Raw genomic sequence first — 19,750 nt, 5'->3', positions numbered from 1 at the left:
CTAGTGAAAAATCTAGCCTCTCAGGTTTTTTTCCACTTTAATTTTCACTTTCTACTTTAGCATCCCTTCTGCATTCCCAGCTGCCATGGCCAGGGCTGCCATAAGCCTGTTCTCCCTACCTGAGACATGCCCTCCAAATCCAGGAGGATTTTTCGGAAGCTCTGCTTTTGCACGAGAGGTTTTTCTGCCAGACATGCATGCTGGTGCTGGGAAGACACAGATCTGACCTTCCTGAGCATCACATTCAATGCCACGTTCCGCCCAGCTGCAAGTGCATAAACCAGGGGAACACACATCTTGAATACAGCAGCCTTGCTTGCCGGGCTCGGTCACTTAAATAACCCTCCGTCACCATTGCTGGGCCAGAACTGGCCACTTAATCAGCACGGTTTGCCTAGATCTCCCCAAGGAGATGCAACGACCCTGCAGAACCAAAGTTACTTACACAGCCTAGGAGGGAAAGCACTGCCTCCCCCGATGCTCCCGGTCCACCCTGGGATTTGATTTTTTTTTCAACGGTCACAGCTTAGCCACAAAGATGCCAAGCTGTGAGCTCTTTTGCATCAGGAACCCAGGCTTTTGTCACACGAGTGTGTCACACCTGGGACAAGCTATGGCTACTGAGCCTCACCCAAATGCCAAAACAGCAACAAAAGAAAACAACCCAAAGGGAAGAAAAAAATCCCCAAACTTTCACTGACTGGCTGATTTCTGAAACAAATACTCCCAAGAGCAAAAGAAAACACAGCTGGCTTCCAAATACACACATTAAAGTGACTGACAGAATTTTCCCCTGTTACATTTCTAACCCATCCTATTCTTTGTTATCAGTATCCCTGAGGTAAATGGCTACCTCTTATCACAGACCCTGAATTAACTGGGGATTTCAGAGAAAGGAAAACGCCCACCTGAGAAGCAGTAACAATAAATCAGGGACGTTGACCTTTTGCTTCCCCCCCCCAGCTGTAGCAGATCAGCAGTACGAGGATACACACATGTGGGAAAGCACAAGTACGCCCTGCTTTCCTCATCTTCTGCTCATGCCCCACCCTCCCTCTTCTTTCATTCGTGCTTTATTTCCTCTGCTTTGGCACTATTCCTATGTCTAGCTGTCCATCCAGATCCAGCCCTCGCCTTTATCTTTCAGTGCATCCCATTTCCCAGCAAAGAACGTACTTGCACTCCATTCCAGAGGCTCTCTGGACACCTATCCCACCTTATCTCATTATCTCAGACCTGGCCCTGCTACACCTGCCCAGGATGAATAACAAATTCAGCCTGAATAGTTTACATATTATCTACAGGCACAAGTTACAGATCTTAACTTATGTTAAGTAGCCCAGGGCATCTCAAGTTTATTGTCACTGCCAGGCAGATGAGCACATTACAGCACTGTGAGGAGCTCTCGTTTGCCGAAGAAACTGAAGCAAAGTGATCACAAAAGAAATTGGGTTGACGAACAGAGATCCAGTCCCAGGGAAGTAGTGCTGTGACAGTCCAGAAAAGAGGCTGAATGGTATTAATATAGCACATCTTGTGTTACAAACGACCCTGGCCCAAATTCTCCTATCTGAGTTTCAGATTCACTGAGACATCTCTCCATGCAAATGTCACCAAAAGCAAAATAGGGTTTTGTCATTTTACAAGCCCACTTGGAGCCTTTAACAGCCTTCTTTCCCTGACATGAGCTATTTTACACACCTACAGCTTCATCTCCGTCCTGCTGATGCTGAGAAACTTCCCATTTTGCAGAGGGCCTTTGCATTACATACAGGGGAAGGGAGAATTACCCCACTGACCTAAATGGCCCAGGCTGGTACAATCTTCTCTGGGAAGGAATAACTTAGATACACACCTATCTGGTGAGCCCAAGCTGTGCTCAGCAAGATACCTAAAGGGTGGGTTGGTTCAGTTCCACAGCAACCACAGCCAGCAGATGGGTGGGAGCAGGCAGAGCAGCGCAGCGCTGCAAAGCGGTTCACACCATGCAGAAAGTTCTTTGTCCTTTCCAGCCAGGTACCGGGGGACATAAGGCATCTGAAAGTGAACTGCAATGTCCCAAGATGTAGATTAGGGACATAAAACCATCGGAAATGGTACGAGCTGGGTGGTGGTATGCAATAGATCTTGAAATCCTAAATAAATCAATAGCTGGAAAAATAAGGTTCAGTTGAAGAACTGGGTTTTCTTTAACCTATAGAATGACAAAGGCTGAAAAGGACATCCTTTCTCTACAGCTCTTCAGAGCCATCCTGCCCAAGCTAATTTAGGTGTTTCTATACCGTGATTTTATTCTTAAAAAAAAAAAAAAAAAAAAAAGGGAAATTTACTTGCTATGCAATTTTCTAAGGTTGTTACCAAAGGCAGGCGCACCACACCATACAGACCCCACTCAGGAAGAGCAAAGGCTTTTCCACGCTCACACCCCGACCCAAATTCACCACCCAGGGGGGCAAGGATGACCTCCTTGTCTCAGATTTTCTTCCCTCTGCGCACGAAGAGAACTCCGGACCTTTCAGCCCCGTCAGTGAGGCAGGCACCCACGGCCGGCGGACATCCCCCCCCCCTCCACGTTCCCTCCACGCTGCCGGGTTCACGGCACCCGCGCTGCAGACCGCGGGGACCCGCCGGGGATGACATCAGCGCTGCCACGGCCGGGCGAGGACGTGGGGCTGGGGATGGGGTGCGGGGGGCGCAACGCGGGTACCGCCACAGCGCATCCCCATCCCTCCGCCCTGCCCCGGAGCATCCCCACCGCATCCCGCACCCTGGTGGGGGGGGGGCGCACACCCCCTGTTCCCGGAGAGGGCAGAGCCCCCCGAGCCTTGCGGTGCTGTGCGGGCAGGTGGGGCCGCGCGCCCCCCCCCCCGCCCCCCTTCTCAGCCCTTACCCGGGGCCGCGCAGTCGGCGCAGGCCGCGTTTCCCCGCCGCTGGAGCAGCTCCACCAGCGCCTTCCTGCTCCTCTCCTTCGCCATGGGGGCAGCGGGCGGTGCGGTGCGGTGCGGGGCTCCGCCGCGGCTAAGGCAGCTTCATGGCGCGGGGCGGGGGGCGCTGACGAGGCGGGCGGCGCGCACGGGCTGCTCCATGCGGCCCCGCTCGCCCCGCGCAAGGTGACCGGCTCCGGCGGGACGGGGCGGGCTCTGTCCTGGACGCCTCCTCGCCCACACCGCCGCTGCTACCGCTACCGGAGCCGGAGCCGGAGCCGCCCGCCCGGGCACGACGCCGGTTCCGCCTTTCGCTGGGCCCCGGGGGGCTGACGGCTCCCTCCGCCGCTCGCCCGCGACCTCCAGCGGCCGCTCGTCGCCGGGGAGCCCCGGCCCCGTGGGGGGGGACCCCCACCATCAAGGCATCCCATCCCCCCCGGGGTCCCCATCCCTCCCCGCGGGTCTCCATCCCCTAGTGTCCCCAGTCCCCCAGGGTGTCCCCACCCCGCTCCCTATCCCCCAGCCATCCCCTCCCAGGTTTAATTTGGGGTGCCCGTGCCCCCCCTTCCCTGGCCTCGCCCTGCCCGGTGAGGGGATGCTGTCGCCCAGGGGGTGGGAGCCAGTGCCGCAGTGGGGAGGGTGGGGGCCAGGGGTCTTCACCTCGGGGAGGTTGGGGGTCGCAGCAGCCCAACCCTTGCTGGACGGGGCCTCACTGCTTGAGCGCCTTGGCAGGTGCAGTGCTTTTGGGGCACCACTTTAGCACTAGCATCTTTTGGGGGTACTTGTAAATATCTATCTGGTACCCACCAGTTAAATGCGAAATACCCCTGTCCTTTCAAGCACACATCACCACCACCTTCCACGTCTGCATCATGGCAGGACAGTCCTCCAAGTGTCTTCCTGTGCTTTCCATGCCATTCCAGGGTGCCAAGGGACTACTGGGGGAGAAGACACCTCTGAGGCAGGGTCACGGCTTCCCCATGTCGTTGCATGGCCGCGTTGCTGCGACTGAGGGCTGAGGCCACTCATGCATCTCTTGTCACGCCGCTCATGCTCCCCACGAGGCTCAGGGTGTGTGCCAGCGTCTGCAGGAGGAGGGCACAAGTAGCTCCTGGAGAACTTCCGCAACCAAATCACCATCTTGGTCCTGCGAATGTACACGGATGAGAGCAGGTTCCAGGGAATGCTTTGAGGGAGAAAATAACACACACCCTTAAATACAGGCAGCATCATGGCCTGGTACATTTACAATGCCCCTCTTGCCTGGAATAAATTTTCCTAAATGACCTGTGCCTTTGTGCTCTCAGACGAGTGACTGTAACCAAGTTGAATTTTGACCATTCTAAACTGACATCAGACTGTTCCTTGCTGACTCTACGCAGCGTCACACATCGTGCTGGGGTCTGCTGGTTTTATACGTGCAGGATGCTGATGTCTGGAAACTCGTTCCCATGCTAACCAAGGCATAATACCACACATGGTCCTTTTGTGGAGAACTTGAGCTGCTGCACCCAGGCCCTCACCTCAATCTCCAGGTCACGAATATCAACCTGCAGCAGAGCACTGACTTCTAACATCCACTGGGTAAAAACAGCTCCAGCACAATGTCCTAGCCCTAATCCTCCAAACCCATGCTGTATTCAAGCTTGTCGGTGTAAACGCTTACAGGATCAGAGCTTTACCTAAGTCCGAGCTGGGTGAGGTTTTTGTTTGCACTTCAGTCACAACCCAGCCCTAGTCCTCTAGCTTTTCCAGCATATGCACTTGCTGAATTCTTCACACAATAGGCGGGATGCTGCACGTCATCATGAACTTACCGAGGGCAGGGGCTGGGAGGATTGGTTTTAAAGTCTCTGTTTAGCTTTCCATTAAGACTTATTGATTCTCTTAATTTTTTGTTCTGCTGGTTGCTAGGCAATCCTTCTCTCTCCTCCGCGTGCTGGAAGCCAGGGCTGCAGACAGAAATTTATATCTCACAATAAAATCAAATATAACAGAGCCTGTTGTCAACAACGAGAGGGGAGCATTTCGTAAAGGACAGGCAGAGCGGGAGAGCAGGACCAGCAAGGGTCGATCAGCAGCCATCCTCAGTATTTAAGTCCCATCGTAATTACTGCTCCAGATTTCACATCGGGAAACAAACAGCCCACGTGGGTAGAGGCGATGTGGAGCTAAATGAGCCAGAATTGAAGATAATTCAATGGTGGTCAACGGCTCAATGTCCAAATGGAGACCGGTCACGAGTGGCGTCCTTCAGGGGTCCGTGTTGGGCCCGGCCCTGTTCAACATCTTTGTTGGTGACATGGACAGTGGGATAGAGTGCACCCTCAGCAAATTTGCCAATGACACCAAGCTGTGTAGGGATGCCATCCAGAGGGACCTAGACAGGCTGGAGAGGTGGGCCCATGCCAACCTCATGAAGTTCAACCAGGCCAAATGCAAGGTCCTGCACCTGGGTTGTGACAATCCCAGGTACAAATACAGGCTGGGTAGGGAATGGATCGAGAGCAGCCCTGAGGAGAAGGACTTGGGAGTGCTGGTGAACGAGAAGCTCAACATGAGCCGGCAATGTGCCCTTGCGGCCTCGAAGGCCAACCGCATCTTGGGCTGCATCAAGAGGAGCGTGGCCAGCAGGTTGAGGGAGGGGATTCTCCCCCTCTACTCTGCCCTGGTGAGACCCCACCTGGAGTACTGTGTCCAGTTCTGGAGCCCCCAACACAAGAAGGACATGGACCAGTTGGAGAAGGTCCAGAGGAGGGCCACAAAGATGATGAAAGGGCTGGAGCACCTCTCTTATGAGGACAGGCTGAGAGAGTTGGGGCTGTTCAGCCTGCAGAAGAGGAGGCTCCGGGGAGACCTGATAGCGGTCTTCCAGTACCTCAAGGGGGCCTACAAGAAAGATGGGGATAGGCTGTTTAGTAGGGCCTGTTGCAATAGGACGAGGGGTAATGGTTTTAAAATAGAGGGGGGTAGATTTAGATTGGATATTCCAAAAAAATTTTTTACAATGCGAGTTGTAGAACACTGGAACAGGTTGCCCAGAGAGGTGGTGGAGGCCCCATCCCCGGAAACGTTCAAGGCCAGGCTGGATGAGGCTCTGAGCAACCTGATCTAGTCAGGGATGTCCCTGCTCCTTGCAGGGGGGTTGGACTAGATGACCTTTGAAGGTCCCTTCCAACTCTAACCGTTCTATGATTCTATGGTTCTATAAACTTCTGTTCAGTGGAAAATCAAAGGCTCGATTCAATCTTACATGTACAAGGGTATTTCCATAGATTTACTCCTGGTTCATCCAAAGTTAAGAGCTTGAGTATTGCTCCAGTGTGGTTCGGCACAGTGTTGATCCAGGGCAGGCAGTGAGGCTCTCCTGATGGACATTGGCTCCTATGGATTGTGATTTCTGGCGCAGAGCAGGGATAGGTTCAGAGTTTACCATCCCACACGGGGTAAAGGGCGAAGGTTGCCCTGGCAGGGTGGCGGAGGCTTGCAGGGGGCCGATGGGCATCGCTGCTCAGGCTTGTCCTCCTCCCGCCTGTGCCAACACCTCATCTGGGCTTTTTCCCATGTTTTGCCTGTGAGTACAACCTGTCAGGGAACACTTAATGAATTTGCTCCTACCTCTTGCAAAGTCTCTGGCCAAACTCTCTGGAGACTGGTTGTCGCTGTCAATACATCACCCTCATTCAGACCGTTTCTGTCTCTCCACTGCTAAGTCACTTGTTAAGTCTGATATAAATTTATATGCAGATCTATATAAATATTTATATATTTGTGTGTAAAATGCATTTGTTTGTAAACACGCACACTTTTAACTCAGTCTTTTCTAAATGGCAAGGTTGTTGCCTTAGAAACGGACGTTAACAATGCTATCTCCCGAGCTGTGAAGCGCAGTGGCAGCAAGGGCAGCCTCTGGAAATGCCAGACTGCAAGGTGAGGGCAAAGGATGCTCAGAAATTCCTGGAAACCTTTTCACCATCTTTCTGGTGACGCCCTGAAAATCCACAGACATAACCATGTCTTCTCCTTGGCCCTCCATGTTAGCTCCTTTCACCCCGGGATTGCCTTGTTTTGTTACGAAAGAGCTGTTGACACTGTTACTGAGTTAATTTTGCAGCCCCAGCCCTGAAACGGCCAAATCAATGTCACAATCGTGCGAGTAAAAGGGTGTTAAACTCAACCCCTTATGCGACCCAGGAACGCACTCACAGCGCCACATCGGGAAACATTATGAATTCCTGCGTGAACAGCAAACCCTACCAGAAATATCAATAATTCATGCCACGGCAACTGCATTCAAGCAAAACTCTCTGGAGTAGTAGATGCGCCAGGCTGGATCCCTTCGGCTTCTTCAGCGCCGTAGGGGAGGCAGCTCTTGCAGCTGGAGCTTTGTGTGAACGAGCCACAGCACTGGCCACCCGCACCCGTGCTAAAGCAGCTAGTTTCCGTTGTAGTATGGTTTCCTGTTCAAAAGTAAAAAAAAAAACCTTAAAAAAAAAAAGAAACTTAAATCCTAGAGGTTTTTCTTTAAAAAAAAAATAATCCTATTTTCTGCGTTATCCAGTTAAATCAAGAGTGGCTGCAGCTGGGAGGGAGGAATATTGCAGAGCAGAGAGCTCAGACCAGGGCAATTAAAAACTCTTGAATTAAAAATCCAATACCGATGCCAACTTTCTCCAATTTTGACCGAATTGCTTGATGGACCCTGTGGGATTTTTCTCCGGCAGCACAGGAAAATGCACGCTCACTGCACCTGCGTGGCTGGGATGTGTTGGTCAAACGGAAGGGGACGATGCAAGAGAAAATGAGGGCGCAGAAATAACAGAGTGACCTCCTCTGCCTGCAGAGCTGCTCTGCACCTGCGCTGGCCCTCAAAGACGATACGGCATCGCACAACTCTAAAAGTGCCTCGCTGTGGAGGAATTTGCGCGTCAGGGTTTCATTACATTTGCATAGCGGCTAACTCTGCTGCAAAGCCCAGTGTCACCGGAGTGAAAAAAGGGGAGTCCTTTACTCCCATCATTTAACAGCTGTGCCGGTAACATTGTGCGCACCAGGCCACAGAGATCCTCTGCAAGGGAGAAGAAATGGGGAGAGCGAGGACAAGAAGGTGATGCAGAGCAAAATCTCTCAGCTCATTGACGTAAACACTATTTTTCAGGCTTCCGCAACACCTTGGAGCTGAGAACGGCTCTCTCACAGCTGTGCTGCCACGAAAAGGAAAGGAGCTTTTCTGAGCCTGCCCATCGTGTGCTCAGGACATCCTTTCTGTTTCCTGTCTCCCCACACCCCGGCCAGGCTCGCTGCAGCGATGGGCTGGGGTGGGAATCGGCATACGCTCGCGTGGGTTGCTCAGCTGCTCTGATGGGGTGGTTGGGAGCCAAGACATCCTAGAGAGCGACGGGATAGCTGACAGCTTCAGCATGTCGGGTATTTGTACGCCTGCTCCACAGCACACGGGGAAATCTCAATGCAAGAAAAAAAGTGCTGCAACAGCTCTGCTGCTGTTGTACAGAACCTATTTCATAGGACGTAAAATACAACATGGAGAGGGCAGCTGAGGGAATTGGCTGCATGGCAGCTACCACGGACCCAACCGGAACTGCGCTGATTTCTGCGGCCTAATGACAGGCTCCATTCTGCTCTCAGAGAAGATGAAATTAGAGCACTGAAGTCAATAATTCACCTACTCCAGTGGCAGATCACTGCTTTTAGCATATTCCTGATTTATATTAATTAAAAGATGTAGGCCTGGGGACGCTCTGTATGGCGAAAGCCAACAGATGTGTGAAAAGATTTGTACGTCAGAGTATCAGCTCCTCCCAGAAAAGTCCAAGCGGTTATTCAGAGTGGGCCATCACCAATTCAGTCTGAGCCAGAGACAGCAGCAGGACAGGTTCGACATGCAAACCGCAGGGCAAGCACTTATCATGGAAATTGCTTTTGCTCAATTCCAATAATTTAATCTCTTCCTGGCTCAAATGGCTCATCCTTCCAGGAACAGCCTGGAGACATTCAAGCGGGAGACTGCACTGCGTGATGTCCTGTTGCAGGGTGGAGACAGAACCGGAGCAGCCAACCGCTGCCTGCTCTGGGGGCCCTGGGAACTGGCAGCCGCTCCTTCTGGGGACCCAGTGCCAAGAGGATGATGGAGAAGCTATTGACGACGGGACAGAGAGCAAGGAGCTGGAGCCCAGCAGATCACTTCTGGTCTGGAAGTCTCTGCAGCACACCCTCAGAAAGAAGACAAGCCATTTTCAAAGGTCACAGAGAAAAAGAGAAAATAGTGCACTTATAGGTCCCAGCAATCAGTCTTGTGTCACAGCCTGCTGCCTTCAGCTGCCGGTCCGGCTCAGACACCTGAGACCACATCACTTTCTGTAACATTGCTCAGCTGTGATTTGAATAAAGCATTAGACGGAAATAAGGCTGTGGTTTTTCTCTAGAAAGAGATTAGAAATGATGGCCTGAAGGAAGCTGCTGAACAGCTGGAGATGGTAATTGAGCCTCCTCCCAACTAACTTTGCCCACAGAAAGTTGAGGACCATGTCCTACCATTCCTCTGGCCGCTGATGGGGTTTTTTGGATGTCACTGCATACGTCCTAAAAGCTCCCACAACATCAAGATACAGAGCATGCTGCTCACTTACTGGTTTATTTCCATATGCTTTGCCAAAGAAAAATCAGCAAAGAATTAATTAACAGCAATTATTTCTAGCAACAACAGAGCAGCCCTGCTCCAGAAGCCATGAAAACAACATCATGAGACCCCTGTGGACGAAAAGCTTTTATAAACAGGTGCAAAAATAAACAATTTTATAGCAGGCTATAAAAAGAGCCCAAGCCAGGTTGGGGAATGGCAAGGTAACAGCCATTTCCATGGCTGAGATGGAGCAGCCACCCAGGTGACTTTTGTGAAGGAGTTTTAATAAACAAACCAGCGCAGAAGCACCAACCTGAGTCAAAGAACCAGCAAGACCAGGTTATTGCTGCAGTAGAGGGTTTACTACACCCATCACTCAGTGTTATTAGTGCTGCTGAAGTGATTTACCGTCCAAGTCAGTCCAACCGATTAGAGCTGTGATCTAAAGGACGAGCCAGCTCCGGTTTCAGTGATAAACATCACCTCCCCTGCCTAACACTTGCTAAAATAAGCTGAAATAAAGCCATCAATTCAGACATCTCTCTGCTCAAATGAGTCTTTCTAGTCGGCACCACCACACCTGCAAGTGTCCCGCCGTGCAAGCTGAAAGGATGGAGGTAGATGTTCTAGACACGTTCTCATTTTTTGCCCACCTGGTTCTTTTTCAGCAGCCGGTGAACTCAGCATTTCTGTGCCTTTGACCAGAGCTCGCACATTTCGCATCGCCTGCAGTGACCTGGTTCTGATTTCATCTCCACGCTGCACTTGCGCACGCTGAGCATCTCCCCGCCCGAGGAGGCCAGGATGCATCTCGTGCCAGAGATGTTCACCTCCGTGCTGTGTCCTAGGAGGTGGCAGTGGCCAGTCCCTCTTTTCCACAACACAAGCTGGGGAGAGGGGAACTGGACTGAAACCCACTCTGGTCATCGGTACCAATTATGCTGATGTCTGTGCACAGAGGCTGTTAACTTCTGATCTGCGGCATCACCTGTGCTCTCCCATGCAGATACTGGTCTGGGATGGGGCCGCATGGATCCGGTACGTGTATACCTCTAGATCAGACAGAAATTTGAGTGCACAGAGGGGGACAGACTTATGCTGCCTTAGCAACCGCTCCGAGCATGCACATGCACACGGAAGATGTGCCAAACAACAGGCACACCCTGAAGCGTGTGCTCTGTAAGGGCTGGGTCGCAGCGATGGGTGGTGAGGACGAGGGGTTAAAGACAGCCTGCTAAACCCATGGGCTGAAGTCAGCACAGCCTTAACTCCCACGTCCACGCTAAAGAGCAAAAGCCGAGCGAGGCAACCCCAGCGATGAAAGCAACCAGCCTCCTTACACCCCTGGGATTTCCTGTTTGGCACTTGCTCATGGGGATGTGAAGGCTCATTTATCAGTGGGGGGTTTGCTCCTGCTTGGCTCAGCATCCTGAGTTACCAGCAATTTTCTCACCACTGATCTGATTTTTCAGCTTCTGTGCAATGCCTGAGTGTCAGCAGGAATTTTTTCCCCATTTGTGTCTGCTTGCCCAAAACCTGGCTTCCTCTGGATGGTGAAATCTTTTTGACCATCTAAAAAGCCATGCTACCATGGGGCTGTCAGAGCAACCCAGAGGGAAAAGCCCCCTGCAGCTTAAGAGCAGATTGCTCCTCTAAGTAGGCTGCAGCACACAGCATCACACCAGCATCCCTCCCACACCAGTGGGAACCCGCCTTCCTCTGTGTGGGAGCTGGAAAGACTGCTCATGCAGACAGCTACACGTCCTACCGGAGGTGGGGAAGCATGGGACATAAAGAGCTGGATCCAACCCACCAAATTTGACGCACTGGAACTGTTTCACACTCACAGAGAGAACCGTGGCCTTTGCTGGGCTATATGGTGAATGCCAGGCTTCTCTGGGGTGGTTTTCATCCAGCCAAGCCCAGTAGGAATCAGAAAGCATAAGACTGATGCAACTGCTAATCTAAGTCCCAAGATCTCCTGGAACAATGGGAATAAACAATCCAGTGGTGAAACAGTCTGTGCAGCACTAGAGAGGGAGCACAAGCATCAGAACCTCTAGGAAGAGCCATAAAAACCTGTTCCCATATCATCATCAGTGCCAGGGAACAAAATACGCATCAAGGTCTATCATGTCCTCTGCACACAAGCATTGGACTTCTAGGTGACTTTCTATGAAGCTTCTATTTTGAGCAGTGATCAATTATGCATTTCAAGCCATATGGCACCTTCATTCAAGAAGGAAGGCATTTTGTCTTGAAATCTGTAAGCTAGAAAGTCTGCTGCATCCTGATGGAAATGCAGTACTGCCAGCTATTCACAGAAGTAGAATCATTAAAAGAAAAAAAAAAGAACCAGGATAAAATCAATCAGACATCCAATTTCCATTCAAATGTCCTGGAAGGAGAAATAGACCCTTGCATGTGCCCTTCCAAACAGTCTTTTTTAAAATTAATCTGAGTTAGACCTTTGATTTTTGTAGGAAACCTGACACAATAATATGCCACATATCCAGTTTAGCAGGAGGATCTCTTCCAGAAGGGATCTATTCCAGACAGAAAAGTAACTGAAGTCCTTCGGGGTCTCTGGATACACTACCAGAAAAGACCGTGCTCTCGCGCACTAACAGAAGCATCATTCCCTTCCCAGGAATCAGGGATTAGAAATGTAGAAACACACTGCTCTCCAGTGGAACCAGAACACCCAAGGCACTTTTCAGAGCCTACAGCACAAAGTGATGCTACAGACACTTTGTAGAGGGAGCAGGCTGCTCCTTCTCTCGTAGCCCGCCCACGGTATTTCCTGACCCTTAACTGCCGAGTGCAGCACTCCAGGTTTAGTTACAGCAGCTTTGTGGAAAAAGCATTGCCTCCCAGTGCTCTCCAGGCCTGCTTGGAGTGAGATAACAACAGGATGAAATTCAAAGAGGTGCTCTAAACAATCCAGTTTCCTCCCAGTGTTAGCACTGGTTAAGCTGAACCTACAAAAGCAGCAGTAAGTGAAAGTGATTTTAGCAATTAATCACCAGCAAAGGCCAGCAACTCTGTGGTCTCCAGAGGAAACCAAGTGGGTGACGACTCACTGTAAGTGTAATGCCCAGCAGCAAGGACATCTGTGGCCTTGAAGCAGGCAGAAAAAATTAGGGAGAATGCTTTACCAGAGGATTCAGGGGCAGACCAAGCGTGAAGGTCAGCTGGCTACACCCTTTGCCTGCGGGTAACTATGTGCACAGTCCGAACATTCACCTTACAGGTGCCCACACATGCAACCCTTCTGCTCCAGCAGGTATCCCACTTCCAGATGGCAGCTGCAGCAACAATTCTTCCTGAGCACAGAGGCACAGGCTCATTGTGCTCCTGCAGAGGACTTTGGACCATGGCCCACTTCCAGTGCAAGCATAAGAGGCTTTGTACAGGCTTTTCTATGAAAGAACACTCAGAGCCCTGGAAATGTTTATTAAACCGTTTCTTCCTTGTTCTGCAGGTCATTGCGGTTGTTTGCAGAGATACATACACCTAGAGCTCGAGGTCTCCCAGGAAGACATTAACAAGGGTTGGCTTGCAGCAATGTTCTTTCTGTAAATAACTGCCATGATCAAGGTTAAGCTCTTTGCGGTTGAATGGATTCTAATCTGAGCAAAGAAATGGGGACTGTGCGGGCAAGGCTCTCCCAAGCGCCAACATGCAAAGCTCTGCTGACCCCGAGCCCCCTGGGGACTCCCTGAGACAGGATCCCAAGCAGGAGGGTGCAGGGAGTTACGGTATAAACAAGGTTTTGCTGAAGAGAAGTGACAGAAAATATGATTACAGCCCCCTCACTTATTGATTTCTATTCTTGTGTTAACAGCTTGCACAGACCTTCACTCCAGCACAGTCAACACTTCCTCCTGCTTCAGGCTATCCCTTCCACACCTGTACAATTACATCCAGGCTGGCACTTTGTACGTAAATCAATCCGAGCCAAACCTTGTTTTGCAACTGTTTGCGTTTCTCCAACTCCCAGGGTCTGTCAGCAGCTGGCGCTTCACGGCAGCACACAGGCAGGTTCCTCACATGAAGATTAATGCACTTGTGTGGGACTTACCTTGCTCCTGGTGCCACACGCAGCAGAGCAGCTCATCAACTCCAAACAGCTCCATAAAGAAATCAGCGCCCCTGACAAACTGCCTCCCCCACGCTTCAACCCGGCCTTTTCAGAACAGATTTTCCCAACTTGGTATCAGGCTTCTGGAGAGGTTCCTCCTTGGTAGGGTAACAGGAAAGAGAACTACAAACTCACAGCTTTCCTTTTGCTTAGACACTGTTGTCATTTTAAAGGAGCAAAAACCAGGATCCCACAAGCAAGGCTAAAATAAAGACATTTATATGGAAAGGCTTTAGTTAACGATCTGTATTATGTTGGCAGGAATAAATTGAGGAGCATTCTGGGACTTCTCCCAGATGACTCTGGTGTTGCAGGACTTGTCTCATAGAGCAAGCTGGGAAAATTGTTTGACCCCGGGCTCGGTGTTCATTAATGGCCTGTTTTTCCACCGCTTCCAGAGGCATTAAATCAAGATCAACTGATGGCTCTCACCAGCTTTGAGCTCACCTTAAAGCTTCACTAAACACACTCTCTTCTCCAGCTAACGCCTTACAGCCAGGAAATACACGCCTCTGCCAGTTCCCTGGGTTTACAGCTATCCATTCACAGCCCTTTTCTTGTCCTGGCAAGGAGGGGACAGTGCTGTGAAGCTGACACTCACGGTGCTGGGAGGCAGGATGAAACGTACCCATGGATCTGGACAGGATGAGGTTATCTTCTCCAGGCTGGTGAAAGGTGCAACGCTCTCACCCCAGCACTCCCTATTAGTGTGGCAATTACTATTTCTGCAGTTATTTTGTGAAGGACGAAGCGGTGGCTGAGCACCACGGTCACACCTGTGCAAGGCAGGGTGCTGCTGGCTACACCATTGCGATCCTACAGGAGGACCCCAGGCCTACAAGTGGCACAGAGCACTGTTCACTTCAGCATGCCAGAATGTTTTTCTAAATTGCTTTTTTCCTTCACCACCTCTCCTGCAGCAGGTCCAAAATTTGGCCTCAGTCACTATAAACAAAGAGAGTTCCTAGCGGCTCCTCCTTAAGGGTGTAATCTCAGACAGTTCATTTAAACAGCAACTATCACCCCAGCTCAACAATCACAATTCAGTCACTCAAGACTTCAAAAATTTCACCTCTTTCACTCTGTAATAATCTGGAGGAGAGAGGTGGCATCAACTGTCTCAGGAGAAAACACGCATCTAACTCACAAAGTACCTGTTTGGCCAAACAACAGTGCAGAGTAACATCCAAAAGATGAAACCAGCACTGATAACAGCCCGGATTACTCCACCACCACTGGTGAGTTCTTTCATACCTACCAGGGATTCGCTTCACCTTATAATATTCAGGGAGCACAGAAGCATGAAATTTGATTTCTTTCTTCTGAAGATGCTGGAGATTATTTTAATAATTCCTACTCGGTATCACCAAAATAAAGCTCTTGTTCAGTGGTTTAATATAAAGTCTTTTAATATCTGTTTCAGCAATAAAATCTCTGCTTTCTCTTCTATAAATGTACTCATCTCGCCAAAGGATATAATTTAAACAGTAGAATGAAGTAGAATAAAAATATGCAGCAGCAAGTGAACGTTCTTTTCAAACAGGGACCTGCTCTGAACTATCTGCGCTCTGCTCAATCAGATTAGACCCTCACAACAATATAAAGCCCAGCTCCAATCATCAATATGAAGAGCAGAAAATGTTCTTTTACCCTTTCCTGGATCTCTGTGTGAACAGATGCACAGTGGAGAGAAGCAGAAGCAAAAGGAATAACAGAAGACAGCAGGAAGGGTGAGATGTATTAAAGAGAGGACAACAAATAAAGGAGAAAGTGCAGGAGAACTGCCTTGGCAAACAGCACGTGTTATCACTGTCTGCAGGCCTTGACCCTGGTTTGAGAGCCAGATACACAGAGAAATTATTCACTGGGTTTAAAAAAAAAATTCAGAATATTTACAAATTCATCGTCTGCTTGAAAAAAATTCTAAGGAGCTAACAGGCCAAATTATTTTGTATTAATTAAGACAGACTCATTTGCATTAGTATATGAGAGAGAAATACCACTGGCTCTGATAATCCATGCTAAGTTGCACAAACGCCTGTCAGGGACCCTAAAGACACACTCAGACCTGATTGCACATCTACCGCATGGCCCGCTGCATTACCTTCTCAATGCAGGGGCTGCAGCTACATGTTTTGGAATTAAATACTGTATTTCTTAGACATCTAACTTTCTATCTGCTCTGTTTTTTAATATAAAACATTTGGTTTTAAACCAATAAAATTGTCCAGTCATGTTTATATATAGAGACTGTGTATATACAAACGTGTTTATCACCGTATATAACTGTGAACTCCAGTTCACGGTTACTTTGAACACAAATAAATACCATTCCTGTGTCCACACTGATTTCACCATAAAGACACAGAAAAAAAAAAAAACCAACATATGGCAGCTCTACTTGGAGAAATGAATACATCCATAATGAAAGATTCCCAGCTAAATGATGAAATAAAGTTAGGTCAACACAGTTGGCATGGTAAGTAAAAACAGAATCACCTCCTGACTGGTGTCTGGAACTAGAAAGACTCTCCCAAAAATGATGAAGGTTAAAAGATTGAAAAAACTTCACCCTAGTACCCAAGTGTTTTCTATAGCAGGGTGAGATCACCCCAAAACTGGGGATTAGTATCAGGATTTAATAAGAAGCAATATGCAAGAACCACAATAGCTTTATTTCCACCTGACAAGTAATTGCTGTAAGCATATTAGTAATACCTGCCTAAGATCAATCTACAGTTCAAGATTTACACAGTAAAGGAGGGTTTTTTTGTCTTTTTAAAATAAGAATTCACTGTCCTTACAGAGACATGGAGAACGCTTCAGGGAATAATTGTTTCCTCCCAGGCAAAATATTCTTATAGATCTTTAAGAGCTAGCTAGAGAAATTTTAAAAGATTTAAATACTTGAGGAAAGTAGACAAAGGCAGTACTTTTGCTCATTTTTTAAAAAAATTCATTTTAGGAAAATTAAACTTTGGAAAAAGGTTCCTTTGGGAAACACTTCCTATTGCAATATGAACAGAACGTACAATATGTACTACACTCAGAGTTATGCTTTCCATACATGAGGAGTGAAGTTGTCTTTCTTCATTACAACTTCTCAGGTTTTGCTTCTGGTTTCTCATCCATCAGATCTTTAAATCCCAGTTTTTCCAGTGGTTCGTTAGCCATAAGTTGCCTAAGTTAAAAACAACAAAACAACAAAATAATTATGCAGAACACAGCCTATAACCTAGAGAACAGCAACATTTTCCAATTCATTTAATATTATTTACTGTAAAGAAATCCAAGGTGTCCATACAGAATGACTGCCACTTGGCAAAGGCTTGGAAACCTCAGTTTTGGGAAAGCAACATTCAGGGATACTTTTTTCTTAACAGCAGTTTTCCAACTAAATGTGTTGTTTCCTGGCATTAGATATTGAGTAAGAGTTTCCTCAGAAACTGACCTGACTCTTGGTTATCTCTAATTAACAGACTGCATAAGAGCTTCCTAAAATTCTACCCGTGCCACTTATGAGATTTTTAAGTGGATGTGGTTTAGAACAGCATCTGTGGTGCCACTATACTTTGCTGTGGGGATTTTCAAACAGTTGTTTGATTGGCAGCCTTCCTCACCCCCAGCCCACGCAGTGTATGCCAGTGCCCCTGTATTTAAGCACACTTTGTAATGCCCTTTGTGTATTTCCCAGTGAGCTCCCTGACTCGCCACTGGGCAGAAAGCACTGCAAAGCAATGCAAGACTGGAAACATCCCTGGAAACCCACCACTGACACTTTTTTTCACTTGAACTGAGGAACAAACTAAACTTTTAACTTGTAACCATACCTAGGGAAGAAAAAAAAAAAGCAAACCAAAACTTCATCTTGAGAACAACAGCTGTGCACAGTGGACGTGTGCCAGGTCTCGCAGTTACCCCACCCTTCAGGCTGGATACCCACACCACATCAAAAACATAAGCCAAGGAAAGCGCCGAGGCCACAACGGACACCTCTTTCTTACAAGGACACAAGCTTCCCGCATGAACTTCTCCACGGCGGGTTCCCTTCCCTTCCTCGCAAAGGGACCCCCGCTACTTTCCCACTCCGGGGACCACCCGGCTGCCCCTCAGCCCCACCCCCCGCCGCCACCGGACTGGGCCGTGCAGGGCCCAGGCGGCCCCGGCTGCCCGGGGCACCGCTTGCCTCTCCATGCGGCACTCCAGGTAGGCCATGGCGCGCTGCCGGCACGCACTGCTCTCGTAGCCGCTGTCGCGGAGGCACTCCATGAACCGCTCCTTGAAGGCGCTGCACTCCCCTGCAAAGAGACAGCGAGGGCCGCGCTACCGCCGGGCTCGGGCGGCGGCCCCGGGGCCCGCGTCCCCCTGAGAGCCGAGGGGAGGCGGGGGCAGGCCGGGCGCTAGGCCACGGGGAGGCCAGGCCCGCGTTACCGCACCGAAGTGATCCAGCGGGAAGGCGCCCTTGTCCGGCGGCCGCGGTTTGAAGCTCTTGCTGCCGAAGTTCATAGCGGTGGACATGTTGCCGGTGGGGGTCAGAGCCCGGCCGGGCCGCGGGTCCCTCCGGTCACACACCGGCCGCCGGGGGGAGCCGAACACCGAGCGCCGCCAGCTCCCGCGAGCGCCGAGCGCATCGAGCGGAACACGTGACCATCACGGCTCCGCGGAGGGGGCGGGCCCACGCCGGCATAGCGTGAAGGTTGCTGCGGCAACCGGAGCGCCTCGCTCCCGCGGGAGGTTCCGCGGGGGAGCCGCCACGGCAACGCCATGGGGCCGCGCGGGCGGGGGGCGAGAGTGACGTCACTGCCGCAGTCACCATGGAGACGCCGCCGCTGTCCGCCATGTTGGCTGGGGCCGGGCTGGTGGCGTTCCCCGCGTCGGGGGCTGGGTCAGCCCCTGCGAAATAAAACGATTTCTTCTCGTAAAAGCCATTTTATTTTGCTAATTCACCTCCAGAGTCCCGCAAGGGGAAGGGTGAGAGTGTCGCGGGCAGCCTGCCTGTAGAGCAGCGGGGAAAAATGGTTTGCCCTCGCGTGTTTGTCCGTTTGGGAGTGAGGGGGAAAAAGAGCACTGGGTCTTGACAAAACCACGTTTTTCAGGACCCAGCTCTGGCTGGCAGGGTGATCCGAGAGGCCTCGGGATCAGCAGGCAAGGCTGAGGCACCCCCGGCAGGCAATGCCGACTTTCCTTAGAAATCCAGCGGGATTTCGGACAGCCATCCCCATCCCGCGGCAGCAACAACATTGCTCGTCCCTCATTCATCCTCACGGTTTGACGCCTGTGCATAAACCTGACAGGCAGCACTGAGATATTTTACGCCTCCTACAAGCGATGGGTGAGCGGGTGGCTTCCCATCACGGGGCGCGAATGCCGATGAGGCCGGTAAAACCGAGCGTCCATCGGCAGATGCTTGGGAAATGGTGAACGTCCAGGTCCTCACGACAGATAACCAAGGCAAAACCCCCTTTTGCTGCCCGCAGGTTTACAGCACGCTCTCCGCGGAGCCTCAGATCTCATCCTGAAAGGAGGATGAGAAATGGTGTTAATTTAACCCACCCGAGTGTTGACTGTGGATTATGCTGTTAGATCCTTTTTTTCTTCTTTGCCCACAGTTACAATCGGTTTAAGATGGTCTTTCATCTGTTTTAAGTTGATTTTCTTTTAATTAAATGATTGACATAAGGAGAAAGAATTCAAGGCCGGGGGGAAAAAAAAAAAAGAAGAAACAGCTGCAATTGTTAAGGACAGCCATTATGGAAATATTACCTGCAGCCCCATTTAAAGTGCTTTTTGTTTACGCTTTGATTGCTTTCTTATTACAATATTGAAATTGTAAATGGAAAATTACACCATGTTCTATTACATAAGCAACTGATTTGCACAGCCTGAAATACAAGGTTTTGTTTATTATTGTATTTTTGGGGCTATGAACAATAGCTGCTTTTTATTATATGGTAAATGGCGCTTTTCCACTTGACTTCTTTATAACACTTAACAGTAAAAGGGAGATACTCCTCTTTCATAAAGAGATGCAGCAAACTGTCT

At 49.9% G+C, this 19,750-nt stretch overlaps 2 protein-coding genes across 2 annotated transcripts in view; both read right to left on the bottom strand.

The window, feature by feature from the left end:
• Window positions 1-3,202, bottom strand: part of ADAP1 (ArfGAP with dual PH domains 1) — a 57,055-nt gene extending 53,853 nt beyond the window's left edge. The window contains exon 1 of the mRNA XM_086759648.1: window positions 2,891-3,202. Within this exon, the coding sequence (XP_086615774.1) occupies window positions 2,891-2,975 (85 nt within the window). The 5' untranslated portion in view covers window positions 2,976-3,202. The remainder of the gene's footprint in view (window positions 1-2,890) is intronic.
• Window positions 3,203-16,362: 13,160 nt separating this feature from the next.
• On the bottom strand, window positions 16,363-18,335 carry COX19 (cytochrome c oxidase assembly factor COX19). The gene is made up of 3 exons (XM_086760175.1): window positions 18,145-18,335; window positions 17,895-18,006; window positions 16,363-16,889 (listed from the first exon to the last, which is right to left on the bottom strand). Exons 1-3 carry the CDS (start codon window positions 18,224-18,226, stop codon window positions 16,802-16,804), a joined length of 282 nt encoding a protein of 93 aa, XP_086616301.1. The 5' UTR covers window positions 18,227-18,335; the 3' UTR covers window positions 16,363-16,801.
• Window positions 18,336-19,750: the final 1,415 nt, after the last annotated feature.

Source organism: Chlamydotis macqueenii, chromosome 15, assembly GCF_036417535.1.
Source record: "Chlamydotis macqueenii isolate bChlMac1 chromosome 15, bChlMac1.mat, whole genome shotgun sequence".
NCBI lineage: Eukaryota > Metazoa > Chordata > Aves > Otidiformes > Otididae > Chlamydotis > Chlamydotis macqueenii.
The sequence above is the reverse complement of the archived record's forward strand: the minus strand, read 5'-3'. Positions and strand labels throughout refer to the sequence as shown.

Bases quoted from the DNA above. Each gene is read 5' to 3' on its own strand.
- COX19 (XM_086760175.1), bottom strand. From the start codon at position 18,226: ATGTCCACCGCTATGAACTTCGGCAGCAAGAGCTTCAAACCGCGGCCG. The intron at 18,007-18,144 runs GTGCGGTAACGC...GTCTCTTTGCAG, and splicing joins CTTCCCGCTGGATCACTTCG to GGGAGTGCAGCGCCTTCAAG. The intron at 16,890-17,894 runs GCAAGCGGTGCC...TTTTTAACTTAG, and splicing joins CTGGAGTGCCGCATGGAGAG to GCAACTTATGGCTAACGAAC.